Source organism: Eleginops maclovinus, chromosome 13 (assembly GCF_036324505.1).
Source record: "Eleginops maclovinus isolate JMC-PN-2008 ecotype Puerto Natales chromosome 13, JC_Emac_rtc_rv5, whole genome shotgun sequence".
Taxonomy (NCBI): domain Eukaryota; kingdom Metazoa; phylum Chordata; class Actinopteri; order Perciformes; family Eleginopidae; genus Eleginops; species Eleginops maclovinus.
In genome coordinates this window covers 19,706,235-19,722,973 of record NC_086361.1, presented here as the reverse complement: position 1 = coordinate 19,722,973, position 16,739 = coordinate 19,706,235, and the positions used below count along the sequence as shown (strand labels likewise).

At 40.2% G+C, this 16,739-nt stretch overlaps 1 protein-coding gene across 1 annotated transcript; it reads left to right on the top strand.

Moving 5' to 3' along the window:
- Positions 1 to 9,256: 9,256 nt before the first annotated feature.
- Positions 9,257 to 12,683, top strand: cckb (cholecystokinin b). Its single transcript, XM_063899248.1, has 4 exons — positions 9,257 to 9,307; positions 9,898 to 10,018; positions 10,108 to 10,263; positions 12,257 to 12,683. The coding sequence occupies exons 2-4, from the start codon at positions 9,898 to 9,900 to the stop codon at positions 12,391 to 12,393; spliced, it is 414 nt and encodes a 137-aa protein (XP_063755318.1). The 5' UTR covers positions 9,257 to 9,307; the 3' UTR covers positions 12,394 to 12,683.
- The last annotated feature ends 4,056 nt before the right edge of the window (positions 12,684 to 16,739 follow it).

Sequence of the window (16,739 nt, the reverse complement as noted above, 5' to 3'; positions counted from 1 at the left end):
CGTCACAGCTTAAGGAGTTTTCTAACCTGAGAGACTTTAGTTTGTTTTTCTACATTCATACAGTTTTACAAACCAGAAGTCTTTGAAGAAAGGTCACATGGATCGGGGGGAACGTTGACCTGTTGTCCTGCTAAGCCTCAGTATCTGGCAGTGAGTGAAAATAGTCCCCTGCAGCTTTAATTGGGCATGATGGACTTCGGGTTATTTCACCGTGTCTGTTCTTCAGTTGTGTGAAATTGGCAACATGTCTTGCACCTATTCCATAAACTGTACTACAAAGCCAATCACACAGGTTGCAAACAAACTTTTATGGAGGAAGAAACACTGGCAAACACCGACCCGGCCGGGTCAAAATAGTCAACAATGCAACAATGCTACTAGGGTGTATAAAGCATGACAGACACACATGCACCCAGGTATCCATAGTAATGCTATTTACACCGGGGGGAAACATGTGATTATGTTTAGCTTTTATTTCTTTTATTATTTGCTTTCCAAGGCACACATTTTGTTTTCACATAACCATTTCCAATGACGGTCATTTTTCAACACCCTGATGCTTTTATGTGGTACCACCTGGGATCAAGCAAGGTTGTTTTCACCTGGACAAAAAAAGAAAAGTAATGGTGGTGTGGACACACAGCGTGATTACCAATAGAGTGAGGCAGTGATGGGTATTGATTTCCCTTAATGAGATATAATGATTGTTGTTTATCTCCCTTTCCTGTCCAAATCCTCCTTGTGTTAAAGATATCAACATACTGTACGTACATTAACCAACACACATACACAGTGTGCTGTAATCATTCTGCATGACGATGATGGCTTGTGATTAATATTTAACACGTTCTTTTATCTTGTCTTATGGGTTTACACTTAATAGCTGTGATGTGATTCATGGAGCTGCATTTCTCAGAGGACTGAACGTCATGAAGAGGAAAAAGATGTTAAAGGAGCACTATTATGCTTTTGGGGGTTTTCCCTTTTATATATAGACAACACATTGTGCGTGATAGGCTAAGGGGGCGGAACATCTCTAAGTGGAGGATAAAGCATAACAGAGCAGGCCAGCTAACCAATCAGAGCAGACTGGGCTCTGGTTTCAGACAGAGGGTGAACAGAGGTGCTGCAGCACAGGCAGGATGAGAAAAATAAAGAGCTTTTTGAACATTAAAGCCTGGAAACGTCACAGTAGAGACACAACATATTAATATGACCCTTAAAATGAGCATAATAGAGCTCCTTTAAGTTAAATTCACCCAAATGAAATATTTAGAGCTACATTCAAATCTGTTTGATTGTGTTTGGTGGTGAATGATAGGATAGTTCAGCTCAAAATTGCATTTATCATTACAAAAAATCATTAATTTGTTGTTTGTTGGTTTTTTATCCTGAACTTGCCATTGGTTAAACCCCTCCCTTGGTTAGAAGTGTAACATCTTCTGAATACGAACGAAAAATCCTCAATCTAGAGCATGTTTTACAGATGAACACATAAAATGCAATCGACCTTTTCCCCAACTCACTCACACATCAGACCACCATGTTATACAATCAATATATTTTTTGTTTACACGTATGATTGAATCCATGGTGAATCATGTTCCATCTGCGATAAAAACAGTCAGATTATTTATTTCATCTCTTTGTTTAAATACAAAAGAAATCTGAGGGAAACAAACATTGCGATGGAGCTTTTCTACAAGGCGGGAAAGTCGGCACAGATTTCTGTCCCCCTGTATTTGCCCATTTGCAGTAACCTATATCCCTCATCCTCTGTCATCACCGACACACCACAGCATCATTTATAATTCAGCAGCGAGACTGAGCAGAGCAGAGGACTCACACAAGAGGCTTTCCTACAGACAACAAGGCAGCGCAGCAACAAATACTATCCTCTATTATCCATGTTTGCCTGTGCAGAGACACACACATTTCCCAGGAAACACATGCCGGTGCAGAGGAGAGAGGGTTCATATCATTAGACCTTGTGCTGACTGGTAGAGTGGTGAATTTGTAATTATGAGTATTTACTCTGCAATTGAGCAACATTTGAGCTACATTTAGAAAGCCAATATTGTATGTTTTACTCCAGAACATTTATTTCACAGCTTTAGTTACGTCACAGATTCAGATTATTAGCTAACACAGAATATAAATCAACTCATAAATGAACATCGACATGTAATTATAGGTTAACATATCCAGCAACAGTTTATACAGTAACTAAAATGAGCTCCACTTGTAACAGCTGTGATACAATCAGTGCTCATATCCAGTCATTTCAATATATATGATTCTGAAATGAAAAAGTAAAATCATAATCATAAAAAGTACTTTTACTTTTGGCACTTTAAGTATATCTTAATCTCTATACTTTAGTACGATTTTGAGTGCATTTTAACTTTGTCTCATCACCAACAATAAGGTTTTTACTTTCATTATAATAACAGATCCTCCTGAATGATGAACATTTTTCATCTTCTTCTGCAAACTCCTCACTTCTTTGTGTGTCACGCCGGCTGTTCGTCAATAGCTTTTTAATTGCACAGACTTTAAAAATGTTCCAGGATTTAATGAACCCTCATCAACTTAATTGGATGGAAAATATCCACACACTCTGACTGCAGCCTGTAGACATACACTCAAATAAAAAAATGTATGTTTGTACACGATGAATGAGACTTTAACAGAGAAGGTAAGAAGATCATTTATAAGTGTTGACACTTTGGATGGAAGGAGCTTCTCTCTCTGAGTCCCTAATTGGGATGTAGATGTATTTCAAACGGCGGCCATAGCTTCAGCTCTCCCCGGTTAGACATCTTGCCTGCCTGTCTTTCCTACAAGTATTGATCAGCTTGTTTCTCTGAGAGCTGTTCTCCAACTAAAATGGTGGTTTGTGGATTTCATCTGCAGTGAAGCATCCAGATTTGTACCGGTCAGTTACAGGTCAAAAGATCTGCACAACGGCTAACCTAAGCAAGACACACACACACACACACACACACACACACACACACTCACACACACACACACACACACACGTTTTTCTGCACCTCGAGTCCATCCTGAACATATAAGGCTAAAGTAAAATAGATAGCCAAACACATTGAAGCATTTTAAAGAACAAGTTTCCATACTAAAATCCCCAGGATGGAAGATAATGCTCGGATGGACCCTGCTCTGAGAAACCATTGCCTGACAATACTTATCTTTAACCACTGTTTGCACCTTAGCCTCGATTAACAGGACTTGGAGTTGCCTTCAAGTACTTTGTTTGCCTGCCTGGATGATTGAAAGTGAAATACTCTGAGTTTTACAATAGTCTATTTGTCTTTGAGCTGAGACAAATTGATCATAAGATGGTAAAGAGGTCAAGAGAACATTTTTAGAAAGAACAAAATGTATGCAAAAATATCCATAAGCTGTCTGGATCTCCGGCTGCAAAGACAGTTCCAAAGAGGCGAAGCAATGTTTTCATTAACACTAATCAATAGTATTGACTGTTCAGAGACCCTTGAGCCTAACAGAGCTAAAGTGTCTGGCTTGCTGTTAATAACTTGGTTATCACAAAGATTCCCCATTAACACACACACTCCTTTCCCCCTCCAGTCAAACACACACCCTTTTCCCTTTTCTCCACATCTTATTCTTGCAAAATATTGATCATGATTTAGTTTTAAAGGTCAATTTAATTTCAGTTGATTGACACACAAAGGAGAAGGGTATCAAGTGAAATAGATGCTCCATTACTTCATTTATATTTGACAAGAGATGAAAGGAGTTACTCCGAGGAAAAACCATCAAGAATAAGATTTGAGCCATTCGCCCACGATAACACAATGGATAATACCTGTGAACATCTCCATCATAATAGGTCCATTGCTGGGGGGACGAGGCGAAGTTGGGTCTCATTGCCCCGTGTGTCAGAACAATTGATGTGAAGCACACAGTGTAATAGGTCTTCATGTCCTTTCCCATGCTGGTGCTTGATTTCCTGAGCGATTCATTCACACGTAAAGTCGCCTGCAGCCCGCAGAAGAAAATGGAAAAGCTCCATGTGTGGAAGTTAGGCAAGAAATGAAGAGATCTCAAAAGAAAAGGTCAGGATTGCTTGGAAGTGTCATGAATGTGCGCCATGAAGAACGCTTTTTGGGGGGTTTTAGCTCCTTTTTGACATTCATTATCCATGTTTATATAACTCCGATGATTAAATGTTTTTTTACTACCTCTCCACTTTTATGAACAAAATGAATCTCTGTTTTGATTGTCATTCAAGTATTGTACAAAATACATTACAGTTTGATGAAAACCATTGAATGCAAGCGTGTTTACAGGCATGGACATTCAAATATAAGACGAAAATGAAAGATTTCGAGCTAGTGGAACCATCACCATTAAGATATAGTTTAATCAGTTTTTGCTATTCCTAGCCATGCGTCCAGATTGTTAAGAATGTATGACTGCATATTTTTGAACCATTTTTTCATCTGTGTGTGTGTGTTTGTGTGTGTGTCTGTGTGTGTCTGTGTGTGTAAAGGGGTATCTGGAGCTCCATCCTCCCCTGAAGGTCTGAGGTTTCTTTTTCCCCATTGCACTTGAAACTGAATTTGTTGTGCCTCAAGTGCTACTGGACCACCTCTGTATCCACACACCACACATTGGCACTCATCAATATCCAGAGTGTGTGTGTGTGTGTGTGTGTGTGTGTGTGTGTGTGTGTGTGTGAGTGTGTGTGTGTGTGTGTGTGTGTGTGTGTGTGTGTGTGTGTGTGTGTGTGTGTGTGTGTGTGTGTGTGTGTGTGTGTGTGTGTGTGTGTGTGTGTGTGTGCTTCAAATGTAGAAGAGCAAACAAACTGGCCCTTCCATCACAAGTGTGTGACTGCGGTGGTGGTGGTGTTGGTGGTGGGGGTGGTGGGGGGTGGTGGTGGTGGTGGTGGTATGCTGAAGCAGCTCGGCTCTTCAGGTGAGGAGCATTAAGGCTTCACATGGAGAGGGTTGATGGCGGATATATGTAACATCATTTAATCCTCGCTGCTCTGCATACAGGAACTCATTAGCCTATAGAAACAGTGCCATAGTTTGATAGAGCATGTTTTTTGCTATGTGCTGGAATGTGCTAGTTTGATATTTTTCTTTGGACCACAAAAGTCAGAAAAAATGTCCAACTGGACTTAAAGCCAAATCAACTAACAGACTGTTAAAGAAATGGCCATGCCTCAGAAATAACACACCCGCCATGCAATAAATAGAAGGCTTATCATTTTTAAGATTGTATAAAAGTTAACTATATACTTCTTCTTCTTGCATGGAGAGTGCGCCAAGCTCATGTCAGCTGTTTCTCTTCTGGAGGTTCAAGGTCTCAAACATCCTGTAAAAGTGGATAAGTGTATTTCTCAAATGCTGAACTTTTTCTTCAAAAATGATCATTTGTTGCATTTGTCAGTGTGCTTTGGTACTGCTATGTTTACCTCACTAAGCTGACCACATACTGGATCCAGCTGTGTACTTTTCTAATGCACAGACACCTGAGTAACATCAATCTTCATATGTAACTCTCGGCGAGCAAGAGTGCTACTTAGGTTTTCAGTTGTTCTGGCTAATGAGCTCTCTGATTTCTTGGAAGTTGGGCATGATGCTGGAAATATAACTTGAACGTATGCCCTTACAATTAAAAAGGTGTCATCAGATTAAAACAAGTGCAGATCTAGATGTTACGGCTTAAAGAAGTTAGCTGTCACTTTAGGTCTGTTCTCATCAAGAGTATATCCAGCACTATTCAGTTGAACCGTTGCAGTGGCCACCTGCAGTTTAATATATCCTGCACCAAACAAATGTATACGTTATAAGCATGTCCTGCCATTATGACTCCAAGAAAAACATTGAGTTTTTTCTTTGTTTCGGATAAAAATGTTACAAACAGTGAAAAAAAACGTTGCTCAAAAAGTAAGTTTTGTAATATAATGACATGTTTTCTTTAATATATCTAAAATGTCAATAACCCTATGGACTATCTTTACACACACACACACACACACACACACACACACACACACACACACACACACACACACACACACACACACACTGATATTCTTATATAAACTAACAGATTGGTGTACAGTATGTTCCTGTTGACACGAGGCTCCCGCTGAGCTTCGAGTTGAGGCTCTGCGACACGAAACCACGGCTCACACGAGGAAAACATCGTCTAAAGTTCAACAGGTACATCCATCAGTCTGTAGCGGCTCCAAGATCTAACCTGAGGGCCTAACAGCATTATGAGACTGGCCTAAGTACATATTCGTGTTGAGCACTATGAGACGTTAATAGTTTCATGAATAATTTAACTAGCTGTTTAAAGAGCTGAATGCCCTCGTCAAGGGGTCTCTCTATTTTTAATTGCAGATTTTAGTTTAGCTTTCTTTTTCCACAGAAGCCTCTTCACTGTCACTAATTAAACGCATCATTTGCATTTGAACTCAAGCTATCTGTTCAAATGTATTTTGGATGAATCCATAAAATCGACAGTGGATCATTTTGCTCGCCCACATGAGGAGGTGAGAGAATAAGCATGACCAACAGGTTGCCTTGAGGCTGCTCTGTCAAACTCAAAGCACACACACAACGGAGATAGGGCTAAAAAGTCTTGAGTATAAAAGACACGTACACACACATTTTTCACACATGCATGCCTCCCACACTGCATGGTTAATTAATTATAATTAGTACGGCCGTGGCCTCACCTCCTACACTTATGCCTTCTGATGGTGCCTGGAGAAAACTTTACAGCGTATTCATGGAGCGAGAAAAAACTGAGAGGGGAACTGAAGGAAAGCGATGAGTGTGACAGTAAGTCAGAGCGAGCTGATGTGATCGAGAGAGACTCAATTCTCCCGAGTGACAGCTGCGAGCTCTGGCCCAAAGTATGTCCAGCAGCTTCGCAACTGGCAGCCATCAGTGGTTGAATTACATTTTGAAGGCTTTAAACCCAGGAGGCAGCTACAATAGCAGCCCTGACTCTAAAATATTACTTTCCTCTCTGCACCTGGGGGAAATATCTCAATCTTTTGCAGATCAAAGCTATTTGATAACTTGTTTAGTGCTTGGCAAGTGATGTACTTGGAGTTTACAGGTGCTCCAAAAACAACTAAGCTTCAGCTGCGGGAAATGAGTGCAGTGTAAGTTAAGCAAAACAGATTTTTTGTATTGCTGTAAAACCCTCCAAAAAAGTGCCAAAAGACACCAAAAGGTTATTCAAAGTTGGGCCGGAAAACCAAAACAATTAGCTAAAAGACGCTAAAAGGTTCGGTAAAATTGTTGCTGTAAGACCAAAGCAAAGACGCTAAAAGGTTCAGTAGTGTTGTGACTATTATATAAAATATTGAGCTGAAAGACGATAAAAGGTTCTGTAAATGTATGCCGTAAAACCAAAACAATGAGCTTAAAGCAGCTAAAAGGATCTGTAAAGTTGTTGCTGCGTGACCAACACGATGAAATGAAAGATGCTAAAAGGCTATGTAAAGTTGTGAGGCAAAACAAAAACAATAGGATAAAAAATGCTTAAAACATCTGGAAAGTTCTTGCTGTAAGACCACAGCAATTTGATGAAATGAGCTAAAAAACACAAAGAAACGGGGAAAGTTTTGGCCGTAAAACCAAAACAATGAGCTTAAAGACACTTAAAGGCTCTGTGAAGTTAAGGGTAATAATGACTGTGCTCTGTAAATGTGTTGTCATGAGAAAATCTTGACTGATAATGAGCCTTAAGCCTCATTTTATATTTAAACTAAAACGACAGGTTTGTTTTTATATATATGTATACATACTGTAAATTGCAGACTTTCATATATATGATTTCTTTACTGACACTGATTTGAGATTTGAGTTGTTTAGACTATATACAAATATTTTTTGCAATCCATTTAAGAAAAGCGGTTGGACTCCTTTGACTTTTGGATACTATTTTCTTTACAGTTGCATTTCAAACAGATCATCATCTTCACTGGCAGCCGTTCAAATCAAGTGGGAACTTCTACTCACTACAACAGAGACTCTTCACTTGTTACTACAGTTATTCTTAATTTATTTGGCAGCAGCTGAGCACTCGATTCATATTTCATTGAATGTGCCAGAGACTTTTGAGTCCTGCTCACTGTGCACAGGTTTTTGTTGAGTGTGTTTAGTTCACTGTCATTCATTTATTGCCTCTAATAAGGCTCAAGCAGTAAAAGGACGTGTGTGATTCCTCGACGGATGTTCGCCTCAGTTAACAGCCTCTGTGATGCGTCTCTGTTTCGTGTCCACGTTATCTCAGCAGGTACAAACTGCTCCTGTGCTGCGGTGCTAATCCTGTCACGCATCATTCAGCAGGCTGTCAGCCTCGTTAACAAAAACATTAACTCAGCTGATCGTTAGCTATCGGCTCAGGCTGACTGATTAGCTACACATGCATGTTCAATGAGCCGGGGTATTCCTGTGTGCTTAGAGGGAAAGAGGTTGGGGGAGAAAGGGGGGAGTTAAGGGGAGGGGAGGCAGTGGGAGGATTGTGGAGATGTCTCGATTTCAGTCACCTGTTAAATGAACAAAACTGAACATTTTCCTTTCTGCTTCCGCCCACTTTTAAAGTGTGAATATCCACTGACATCTACTGCATGTACTACACACACACACACACACACACACACACACACACACACACACACACACACACACACACACACACACACACACACACACACACACACACACACACACACACATGATTCTCAGGGCAGCAATTGAAGTATGCATCATTCTGTCAGTAATCAGTCAGTAATTTAACATAATAAATGCATTTATAAATAAATGCAAATAAAATTTAGGTTATGTTATTGATATTTTGATTCTGATGATTCACTGTTATGTGCACAACACTCTATTAAACACACATACACACACACACACACACACACACACACACACACACACACACACACACACACACACACACACACACACACACGTAAGTGCACATCAACCAAGCAGCTTTGATTTTTATCATAAGCAAACAGACAATAAAACTGAAGCCTCGATGTTTTTATGTTGAGGTTATAGCAAATATGCTCGAATTCGGCTTGCAAACACACCGAGGAATACACAGGATGTACGCTGAGGCAACACACACACACACACACACACACACACACACACACACTCACACACACAGCTCTGAGCGTGGAGTATAAAAGGGGCATCCTTCCCACTCAACAGAGAAGTCCTCTCCTCACTCTCACACACTCCTCTGACACGCTGAACCTCTTCTCAAGGTAAGGACGAGGCATTTATTTTCTATCTCATACAACGAGATTTCATTATATTTTTAAAAATGTTTTGAACATATTTTTTCTACTTTATTCTTGGACGAGTGAAGTACCTTTTTCTAACCTAACATATTGATGCAAGGAAAAGACAAGAAAATGTAAATATTTGGTTAAAATGTTTTGCCTTGAGCTTTTAATACTTACATGTATATTTTAGAATAACAATATGTGTATTTTGTTCTAAAATTAAATATGTTTTAAAATATAATTTTCACTTTTTCCTTTAATTTCATGAATGTATTTCCAGAGATGTTCCCCCCGAAAGCAAAGTGGAAATGAGAGATTTTTTCCTTACAAAAAATTGGGTCAATTTGACCTAAAATTGCGCTCAGGATATCGAGAGCCAGTGTGTTGCGTGTTGTGAATCTGCTGTTCTGTGATTCACGCTCCTTTTTGCCATGCAGTCGTTCTCAGAGAAAGAGCACTTGTCTGGCAGACGGTCGTAGTTGTAGTTTGTTAATGTGGTAAATGAGTCAGGAGACGCCTGCTGTCTGTCACTGCATCTGAGTAATGAACTTTCCCTCCGTGTGTTTCAGATGACTGCAGGGCTGTGTGTGTGTGTCGTGCTGGCGATCTTATGTACAAGCTGTTTGGGGCTCCCCTTCTCCTCCCAGCTTCTAGACGAGGGTCACCGCTCCTTGTCCGCCGCTTCTGAAGGTACTCTCTCTCTGGCTCGGAAAAGATAGACACTTTTTCATTAAAAGCTCCAATATCTGACATCTGCTCTTATGTCTTTGTGTGAGCAGCTCTCCTCGAGGCTGACACCCACACCTTGGGAGAGCCCCACCTCCAACACAGCCGCTCTGCCCCCCAGCTGAAAGCTCTTCCTCTGGCCGACGAGGATGCAGACTCCCGAGCAAACCTCGGAGAGCTGCTGGCAAGACTCATCTCCTCCAGGAAAGGTGTGTGAATGTGTCTGCGTTATTAGTTTGCATGTCATTGCGGCCATCCTTTGTGGCACCTGCACCATCCTGGAGGACAGGGGATGCACAGAAGAAACTGAAACGTTGACTTTAATTAAATGTATTACGTCAACAGATTTCACATCACATAATTAGGTAAGTTGAAAGCAATACTTTCAAGTTCAAATATCAAATATTCAACTTATTCTTAATACTTTCAACTAATCTAATACATTTGTGGGAATTGATACTGTTAATTAAAGGCAACATTTCAGTTTGTCAGTGAGGATGTTTGTTGGTATTTAAAGAAAAAACATCTGGCATCAACAATTATTGCAACAAAAAAAGGCTTCATTTTCAGAGACAACTGCTTTTCACTGCCCTCCTCCTCCCCTCCGTCTTGCTAATTACTGGAATCAGCACACAGGCAGCTTTGAAAAATGAATTAGTGGCTCTGAAAAGCTTTTGTGGTTTGAAAGAGCGAGTATTAGAGTGTGCAGCCTTCCGGCCATTCTCATCGTACCATATTATTTCACTTATTCCCCCCGAGTCACTCCAAGTCGATCTTATTTTTTCCTTCAAGGGTAAAAAAACCAAGCTGTTCACCCTGTCATAGTTCCTCCTATTTAGTGCTCGTACCCAGTAACAGGATTGAGGCTCTAACACACATTTATACTCATCCAAAACCTGCCTTCTTGTGTGTCCACGTCTCTTTGTGAAAGCGATTCCTGCAGTTCAACATTAGCATGCAAATAGTTGAAAAGTTTTCTGCGTCTTCAACCATTTAAAGTTTCTATGTGCCGTTGCATAATCTTCGGCACAAAAAATGCAAATCAGAACCTGTTCAATCAGACGGAGAAGTCTAGAAAAATGTCAAAGGGCACATTGAATTTAATATGTAATACACTAAGGGAATTTGTTGACTTGTGCTTGTGGGTGTCTTTGATCGTGTGCTCGCTGCTCACTTGCCTGCTTCGGTGTAGGAGGTGTCGTTGTTGAGCCTTCTGCAGCCAATCGTCTCAGCACACCAGGGAACTGAAACACTGTGTGTCTATGTTTGTCTGTGTGTGAGCGTGTGTGTGTGTGTGTGTGTGTGTGTGTGTGTTGCGTAGGAGGATGTGGGTGGACTGTAAGCAGCATCTCTCGGAGCACTCTATCGATTACCAAACAGATAGTACTCCTGCTTCACTTGCTTGGAATAAAAAGTTGAAGAATCTGAGATGTTTTACAAGATCAGGGGTCACAGTGCAGTGAAGAAGATGATGAAGAAGAAAAGAACAAGAAATAAGAACAAGATGATCATTTCAAGGGAAATGACACACACTAGCACACACTGATAAGGCATGGATACACAAGGAAGAGAGGGTAATAGCATGTTATCGCCCCTGAAGTCCAGCTGTTGTTGAATCATCCCCTCTACTGGGGTGTGTCTGTGAATGAGAGGAGGAAATACTGAGACTATTAAAATGTCCAAAAGCAAACCAGCTTGACGGCAAAAAACGAATAAGAAAATCTAATCAAAACAAAATACAAACCAAATGGAAATGAAACACTTTGAGTCTCATTTCTGGAGTTGTAAATACACCCTAAAAGGCTTAAACACCAAATGATGCAACGTTGTGAAAGTGTAACTTGGTTATGACGTCCATTAACTGCTAAAGTCTTGTTTAAGCACAAAAGTATGTAAAAATAATGAAAATGTTTATATGAAAAGCATCAATCATAGAAAATACACTTTAGTTCATTAGACTGTGATTGGTGAGAGCTTCACTTGTGTCCAATTCCACCTAAAAAATCATCCACATTAGACTAGATATAACAAAGTAATGATGTTTGAGTTATTAAATCTCAGTTACTCTCTCATTGCACCAAAAACAGGAGTAGGACTGCTATGCTTCACTTATCTAATTTCCCCCCTGCTCTCTTTCCCCTCCTCCTCCCACTCTTTCTATCACCTCCATCCCTCCTCATCTTCCTCTCTTTCTCCTCCCAGGTTCTGTGCGTAGAAACTCCTCGGCAAACAGCAAAAGCAACGGTCTGAGTGCCAACCACCGGATAGCAGACAGGGACTACATGGGGTGGATGGATTTCGGCCGCCGCAGTGCAGAGGAGTACGAATACTCCTCGTAAAGTCACAGCTCAAACCCTTGTGTACGAGCACACTGGAAAAAGAAGAAGAATAAAAGATAACCCTTGCAAGCTGGCTCCTCACTGTCTCACAATAAGAGTCTATTTATGATGTATTTGTTGTACATTTGTTTGTAAAACTGCAATAATGCAATATATACATATGCCAAATTTAGCAGAAAAGCTCTCTCTGTCCGAGGTTTGGTTGTTTCTGGTTTTCCTCTGATTTCTTTATCATTTCTGGTGGAAAGGATTGGAATGGTGTGAAGGTCTGTGGGACTAACTGGACTGATTAAAGAATGGAAATGTCTCTCTCTGCATATGAATTCCTTCAATGTAATGCATGCTGCTTGAATTAGCACCATTAAGATTCATTGGTTGCATTGGGTGTCAAAGACAGGATTAACTGTGGCACCCCATTACCGCTGCACACAGATAATAATGAATCTGTGTAGTTTTCTAATATGTATAAACCCCTGATGCATCACAAGAGAGGTTAGGGACAGCCTGTGCATGCATTAATATTTATAACACATGGATAATGACATACATACTCAATATTCATTCTGAAGATAGTTTATTAGGGCAAAGGCCTTCTGAATAACAGAGGATATTAAATTATCCATCCATTTCTTTTAAATTTGATCAAAAATAATGCATTTCATTTCTAGATCAGCCTCTTAAAGACCTTCCCGGATGACTGGAATGAGATTAATGGCTGTTTTTACATGCAAACAACCAATGGACACTGTTTGAAATAAGATGGTTTAACACCCCTGTGTGTGAAGTTCGCAAAGAACAAGGAATCTTTTTTCATTTGTGTCGACACAGACCTGTAAAGCCATCCCGATTAGTTGTATGGTGGTAAACGTCTGCCACTTCCTTCTTTAAAATCACAGTAGACATACAAATATGTTAACTGTAGTACCGGAGAGACTTGAATGTTCTCTGCAATTAGATGAAAAGCAACATGTGTGTATATTGGTTTTGGCATTTACAATCGACCGAAAATATCTGATATCAGCATGAATCCATTATAGTGCATCCTTATTAGAAACCACTTCTGAACTACGTCTAGACAGAAAGTAGTACATTTTGCCTTTCAATTGGAAAACAAAAACACAGAGTTTGGAAATAACAGTATGATTATTTTAGCTAAGTAGTTTATTCACAAATGACACTTCCTTAAAAATGTGTCCAGGTTGAATTGGTTTTCTGATTGAAATTTAAAAAAAGAATCAATTAAATGTGCCAAAACTAAAAAAGACATAAATATTTTTTATTGTGTCTTAAATTATGTCTAAAAAACATAAATAAAGAGTCTTTCATCGGACTTATCTCTCCCTATTATCTTCCAGGTTGAGCTTCTTTTATATTAAGCGTTACAGGTAATACAAGAAAATGTTTTGATACCCACTTATAAAATGATTTCACCACTTCTCAGGTGTCAAAAGGCAGGTCAGTTGCAGAAGAATAAAAGCATAATGGTGTATTCTGGGTAATGATGCTGGTATGATGACTATAAAGAGAGAGATGTCTGATGCTGAGAAAGAGGGTCAACTTGCAGCCCCACAAAGGAGATGAAAGTCAGTGAATGCATCACTCGGGAAGCAGGCCTGGGAATCTTTAAAAGGCCGACGCCATCATTATGAGCTTTAACGTCTGCGCTAAATATTGAAGCGGTTTGAAGCGTTTGGAGAAACTGATATCGATTGAATTATTAACGAAGGCTTGGAATAAATCCCGATAATTGCTTTTGGCTCCGAGAACAGCTTGTTTTGGAGTCATGAAGACTTATAAGAGCACTGGAAACTTCTTCCGGCCGAGGCAGCGGAAGAGGGATCTGATGACGTGGTATTGAGTTGACATTTTGTTACCACTTTCTGACAAAAGCCGCAGCACTGAGGCTCTGTTTCGACCTGTAGAAAGTTCTGTTACGGGAGAGAGGTGGTGGTGAATTCTGATGAAGCGTCCCATTTGGCCTCTCCTTAAGTGAAAGATGTCTTTACGTGAGGTGCAGAGAGGGATCGATGGACAAAGTAAACTCTGAATTATTCAGAGAGTGGTTATTGATGCCTTAGGGAATAGAGAGGGGTTTGCTGTGTGTTTTTATGTTTGTTTGTTTGTTTGTTTGTGTGTGTGTGTGTGTGTGTGTGTGTGTGTGTGTGTGTGTGTGTGTGTGTGTGTGTGTGTGTGTGTGTGTGTGTGTGTGTGTGTGTGTGTGTGTGTGTGTGTGTGTGTGTGTGTGTGATGGTCATTGAAGATGGCCCTTTGCTGAAGGTGCACTTGAATCCGAAACTAGATATTGTCAGAGGGCCGTGGGAATTGACTCAAACTTTTAGAGATCTGACTTTGAATTGAGAGTTAAAGGCTCTGGAAAGGTTTAAAGGCTTCAGAGGAACTGCCAGTAAATGTCTCTTCTGTTTGTGTGTGTGTGTGTGTGTGTGTGTGTGTGTGTGTGTGTGTGTGTGTGTGTGTGTGTGTGTGTGTGTGTGTGTGTGTGTGTGTGTGTGTGTGTGTGTGTGTGCCAGCAGATGTGAGGATGTGGATATCCGCTCATGTGCCTGTGATTAAAAAAACGGTCGGAAGGCGAATGCATGTGCAGCCTACAACGTGGAGTGATTTGAACACTCATACATGCATAAGTGCTCCAGTGATGTGTGCTAATGGGAAAAGCCACACACTCATGAAAGGAACATGAGCTCCAAGAGTGTGTCTTCGATGAAGATCCAGCAACGGTGACGAGCAGATGGTCCGAGCTCTTCCTGTGTCCTCTTTGAAACTGGTTCAAAGTACTGTTTGTCTCCAAATGTCCATTCTTTAACTTCAGATAAGCTTCAGTCAATTCAAAGGGAGTTCATTGGCATCTGAACATGGAGAAAAAGCATCAGAGTTTCTTTGTTTGATGCTCTGGACTCTGCTCAAATAATATAGTTTCTTCTTGCATCCATCACCACATAACATAGAAGCAAAAGTTTGAAATATTATGATGCAGGAAACTGCAAATTTAGAAGACATTTTTCGACATTTTGAGGACACTTATCGTCCATTGTGTGTGGTCAATATAACGCTGCAACCGGTTAGAAACAGATACTGAAAAGAGGGAGACAAATCTAGCCAAATCAGCACCTGTATACCCTGTTAGAAGGACAACAAGACTCTTAATGCACAGCACCTTTTTCTTTTCACATTAGGTTTGAATACATATACAAACATGCATTTCTGTGTAATGGAGAGGCTTCTGAAATGGGGGTTTGGCGATCCTTGGGTTCACAAGCCAACTCCCCACAGATTGAGCTACTGCCACCCCTAATTTACAATTAACTTATTTGGTTGTTTGGTCCAAAAATAGTGCGCTGAACTATGTCTTGGTAGCCTCACAAACTCATAGTGACGACAAGACTCTAAGAAGTTGCTGAATCCGCCAAGAAAAAGTTTGGCACGAAAGGAAAATGAACACTTAGATAGAATTCTACATTTATGCAAATTATTAATCAAGAGGCAAACTCTGAGTCCTAAAGCCAATGTGGAAGTACTTTCTGCCTGTGTTGGTTAAAATATCCATCTCCATTGATGCAAATAAGAAGTCTGATTGAATAGAAGTCTATGAAAAAGTTACCCAGCTCGATTTATACCTCAGTAAACATTTTCCTTGAGGGTTTCTGGTCTCAGTCTGTGTTGTAAGTCGTCTTCAATATAGCATGATGTTCATTTTGTAAATGATTGTCCCATTTAGAGTAAAATAGAAGACAGTTGGGTTTGCTTTACGTGCTACATGAAATCTATCACTAAGGATAGAGGTTTTAATGTATATCCAGGGCATTCTGCACATTTAAATAGACAGTAAGTGGATTTTGGGTGTTCTGTTTTTAACCCTTTATGCTTTTTGGCTTCCTTCCTGTCAGAATGGAGACAAACAAACATCTTGCATCTGGCCTTCTTTTAGTAAATGATTCAATATCTGGTTCAATTCATCTGCAAATGTTCTGATTCAACATGAGATACAAATTTGACAAAGGACAGAATGTGGCCTGGATCAGACTAGGTAAGGCTTATTTTTAGCCTGACCGAATGCCTGAAATTTGGACATTAAAGGTAGTATTTGTGAGGCTATTTAAACTCAGACAGGGCTCTGCGGAAACACACAGTGCCTTACTGTCTGACCTTCTGTGCCCAGAAGAGGATCGGTTTGGTTCCTCTGAGGGTGGATGTTGATTTGATCTTGTGATAAATACGATTACCTAAATGTTATGCTAACAGGACAAATATCCACGGTACAAGACATCTGTGGCATTAACAATCAGAGCTAGTTTCCTCTAATTGGACTTCCCCAGCGGCTTCAAGTGGCA

Coding starts and splice junctions, on each gene's coding strand:
- cckb (XM_063899248.1), top strand. CDS start 9,898: ATGACTGCAGGGCTGTGTGTGTGTGTCGTGCTGGCGATCTTATGTACA. Junction 10,019..10,107: donor CTTGTCCGCCGCTTCTGAAG/GTACTCTCTCTC, acceptor TTGTGTGAGCAG/CTCTCCTCGAGGCTGACACC. Junction 10,264..12,256: donor ACTCATCTCCTCCAGGAAAG/GTGTGTGAATGT, acceptor TTCTCCTCCCAG/GTTCTGTGCGTAGAAACTCC.